This window comes from Sinocyclocheilus anshuiensis, unplaced genomic scaffold, assembly GCF_001515605.1.
Source record: "Sinocyclocheilus anshuiensis isolate Anshui unplaced genomic scaffold, SAMN03320099.WGS_v1.1 scaffold758, whole genome shotgun sequence".
NCBI lineage: Eukaryota > Metazoa > Chordata > Actinopteri > Cypriniformes > Cyprinidae > Sinocyclocheilus > Sinocyclocheilus anshuiensis.
The window spans coordinates 410,350-412,566 of NW_015548126.1; the positions used below are offsets into that span (position 1 = coordinate 410,350).

General features: G+C 36.7%; 1 protein-coding gene across 1 annotated transcript in view; it reads left to right on the plus strand.

The window, feature by feature from the left end:
- Positions 1–2,217, plus strand: part of LOC107704689 (nephrin-like) — a 77,910-nt gene that overhangs the window by 45,764 nt on the left and 29,929 nt on the right. Inside the window, exons 15-16 of the mRNA XM_016507677.1 lie at positions 1,002–1,142; positions 1,588–1,725. Of these exons, the coding sequence (XP_016363163.1) occupies positions 1,002–1,142; positions 1,588–1,725 (279 nt within the window). The remainder of the gene's footprint in view (positions 1–1,001; positions 1,143–1,587; positions 1,726–2,217) is intronic.

The window sequence follows — 2,217 nt, forward strand, 5'->3', positions numbered from 1 at the left end:
TTTTGAATTTGAAGATCAGGGTAAATGTAACGTAACTTGTATTCTGGGAAACAACTTCTGTAGCTTCTGAAGGGCAGTACTAAATGCAAAAATATGATATTTAGGCAAAATAAGAAAAATGTGCACATCTGCATTCTGTTCAAAAGTCCCCCCCCCCCTCGTTTTTATAAATTCAACTATTATTTAAACAACTTTGATGTGAAATATCTTATTCAGGTCAGTACTAAAAAAACAATAACATACATTTTGTATGATCCCTCTTATTTTGGTAAAATAATTAACATTTTGCAGATTCTGCAAGGTGTCTGTAAACTTTTGACTTCAACTGAATATATGGTAACACTTTAGTATAGGGACCAAATCTTAACTAGTTGCTTATTAGCATGCCTAGAATTAACATATTGGCTGTTTATTAGTGGCCTACTTATAAAGCACATATTCTGCATGACCATGTTCTATATCTCTAATCCTACCCAATACATAAACTTAACTACCTTACTAACTATTAATAACCAGCAAATTAGGAGTTTATTGAGGTAAAAGTCATAGTTAATGGTTTGTTCATAGCGAGAATTGGACCTTAAAATAAAGTGTGACCATATGTATATGTAATATGTATGTATATGTATGTATGCATGTAAAATATGTTATTTAATATTTTAAATATATAAGAATGTTTGCCAAGGAAAATGATTCAATATTAAAATATTGAAAAGATTTTAGTTGAATTTATGAATAAATTATAAAATGAAATGTAAATGTTTGCATCTCTGTAATTCATTGGGTGTTAATGTCAGTGCGGAGTAAGCGTTAGCCTTTAATTAGAGTTGCTAATGCATTATGTATTTATTTGTTAGATATGTTGCTTACATACAGTATGGTGTAACAAGCAGTTTGTTTTGTGTGACTGTTGTGTTCATTGTCAAGTTTAAAAATATGTTTGCTTACATATTAGCACCTTGAATGTGATGTATCTGTGTGTGTCACTGTGTGAAATTCAGTTCCTCCGGAGTTTTCGGATGAGCAGCCCGATCAGGTCCAGGTCATTGAGGATGAAACCGCCGCGCTTCCTGTCAAAGTCTCGGCCAATCCGGACGAAATCACCTGCGAGTGGATTTTTCAGGGCGAGAAGCTCGTGAAAGGTAGCAGACAGCACTACATGACATTACGAGCCTTGTCACCCTCACAGGAGCTCTAAACACTCAAACAGACGTAAACACACATTGCCATATGCATTCTGAATAAAACATCGATGGGTTCTGGCACTGCAGCTTGGCAGATGTGATCTCGTGCTAATGTATGCAGCCTAAATGAGCGTTGCTGTCGCTCTGAATGCGACACAGCGCTTCCGGTCTTCATCTTCATGTTGAAAGCTTCCCAGCAGTCTTGTGTCGAGGTCCCTGCGGTATTCCTCCAAAGAGGTTTCTCTGGGAGAAGGGTTTTAGCAGAAAAGCCAGCTGTTTCAGTCTGTGTGTATATATGTGCTGCAGTTCACATTTTGTTTGGTTTTGTGGATTTGTATTGTCACAGCTCTGTGATTCACCTGTTCTGTGTGGGTTGGGTCACGTCTCTGTATGTTTGTGACAGAAAGAGATCCCCGTTATCACTTCGACGACTGGACCCTGGAAATGGTCAACGTTTCTCGGCGAGACGGGGGCAATTACATCATAGAGTGTTCCAACGCTGAGGGGAAGAACCGCACAAAGCTCAAGCTGGATGTACAGTGTGAGGAACTCAAACTAACTCTGACACCTCAGCCTACCTAGGAGAGATTCAACGAGTTTTGAAAGCAAAGTTCTGAAAGCAAAATGCTGTAGTAAGCAACAAATAGCCATCAGGACATACTGTACAGGGGAGGAGCACATTCAAAACGTGATTTAATACCTGCAAATAAGGATTTAGAAAAATGTACAATAAAGAAAATATTTTAATTATTGATTTAATTAAATATTTATAAATATAGTAATAACAATTTATATATTTAATAATGTTACATCATTTTACATAATTATTTTGCATTGAACTATGTTTTAATGATAACAAAATAATTCAGGAGTGTTAGTGTTAAAGGGGTCCTATTATGCTCTTTTACAAAGTCTTGATTTTGTTTTGGGGATGTACTAGAACAGGCTCTCATATCACATTTACATTATTACAACACCTCTCTCCCCAGTCTGGCATGAATGGCTCGAATAGTTCCTGTATCAAATGAAGGCC